This window comes from Triticum aestivum, unplaced genomic scaffold (assembly GCF_018294505.1).
Source record: "Triticum aestivum cultivar Chinese Spring unplaced genomic scaffold, IWGSC CS RefSeq v2.1 scaffold237939, whole genome shotgun sequence".
Taxonomy (NCBI): domain Eukaryota; kingdom Viridiplantae; phylum Streptophyta; class Magnoliopsida; order Poales; family Poaceae; genus Triticum; species Triticum aestivum.
This window is the reverse complement of record NW_025281651.1, coordinates 1-1,197: the sequence shown is the minus strand read 5'-3', so window position 1 is coordinate 1,197 and position 1,197 is coordinate 1. Positions and strand designations below refer to the sequence as shown.

The following is a 1,197-nucleotide window of genomic DNA, read 5'->3' as shown; positions in this document are numbered from 1 at the left end:
ACGTTGTCATGTATTCCGGATCAAGGTGAGCAGAGGTGCATGGCTTGAAAACACCCAGGAGCCAAGAAAGGAAACACCTCAGCACCCGGGGCTTCAAGAGGGCTCGACAGCCAAGCGATCCATGTGTTTGCCAACAACTTGTAACCAAGCCTGCAAGCAAGGGTGGAAAGTGTCGCGTTCGCCATCTCACAGACTCACACTCGCTTCCAGCTAGGTTCGTTCATATGGCTGCAGCAGGGTGGTTCATCGTCGTCTGCGGCGGCGGCAGCCTCGCCCTCGACGTCACGGCGCTTGTCTTGGCCGTCCTCGCGGAGGAGTGCGTCCCCGGGGTGATCCAGTTCACGCTCGAGGACCCACACCAGTTAAGCACATTTCCACCGTATAATCTTTCTAGTATGTAGTTTCGCTGATGGATCAACGGCTGGCTCTCGTCATACCAAATGCATGACAAACTATTCGAAATTTTCAGGAGGTTATGCATGCTGCTGCTGCTGCTGGCCGTCCCAGTTGGTGCGTTGCTGCTGCTGGTCGAGTCGTGCTGGCTGAAGTACGAGCAGCAGCAGCAGCCGCCGCCCCCGCCGGCCGATGTCACGCTCCTGGTCGTCCTGATCGTGCTCCAGTGGCTGATCGCGTTTGTCGCCGTCGGAGCGGCGTCCTCCGCGCTAATCGTGGACCTCGTCGCCACGCCCGTGTGCGCGTCGTACCAGCTCGCCGCCGACGGGACGGCATGTGCCGGCGGGGCTCTCGCTGCGGCGTCGGCGGTCGGGCTGCTCTGGGTCCTCTGGTCCCGGTTGCACCATGCCCAGGCGCCTCCGCAGGCTCAAGCCTAACTCCTTCCTTTGTCGCCGACGCCGACGGTCTCTTCTTGCTTCATTTCCCCCATCTTCTGTTTCGTTATGCATCTTTGTTCAAGACTGAGAACGGCATGGCCACCCGGTCTTGAAGATAGGAAATGCTTTTCTGCTGTAGTGTGTGGGTATGTGCTATCAGAACCTTTTTCTACCTTTTTTAGTCGATCTAAACCATTCTTTGGTTTGACGGTAGTGTGAGCGGTTTGATCCTTGTATGAAGCAGAAGTAAATCGTGGCAATTTGACTTCGTAGCTGGTAAATGCATGTCTCTGATGCGCATCGATGCACTCTTGATTTTGAAAGGAAAAAATTGTCTCTTATTTTTCTATGTTTTTCAGAAAAAAAA

At 55.1% G+C, this 1,197-nt stretch overlaps 1 protein-coding gene across 1 annotated transcript; it reads left to right on the top strand.

Moving 5' to 3' along the window:
• The first annotated feature begins 95 nt into the window (after positions 1-95).
• Positions 96-1,102, top strand: LOC123178530 (uncharacterized). The gene is made up of 2 exons (XM_044591467.1): positions 96-361; positions 470-1,102. Exons 1-2 carry the CDS (start codon positions 225-227, stop codon positions 828-830), a joined length of 498 nt encoding a protein of 165 aa, XP_044447402.1. The 5' UTR covers positions 96-224; the 3' UTR covers positions 831-1,102.
• Positions 1,103-1,197: the final 95 nt, after the last annotated feature.

Coding starts and splice junctions, on each gene's coding strand:
- LOC123178530 (XM_044591467.1), top strand. CDS start 225: ATGGCTGCAGCAGGGTGGTTCATCGTCGTCTGCGGCGGCGGCAGCCTC. Junction 362..469: donor ACGCTCGAGGACCCACACCA/GTTAAGCACATT, acceptor CGAAATTTTCAG/GAGGTTATGCATGCTGCTGC.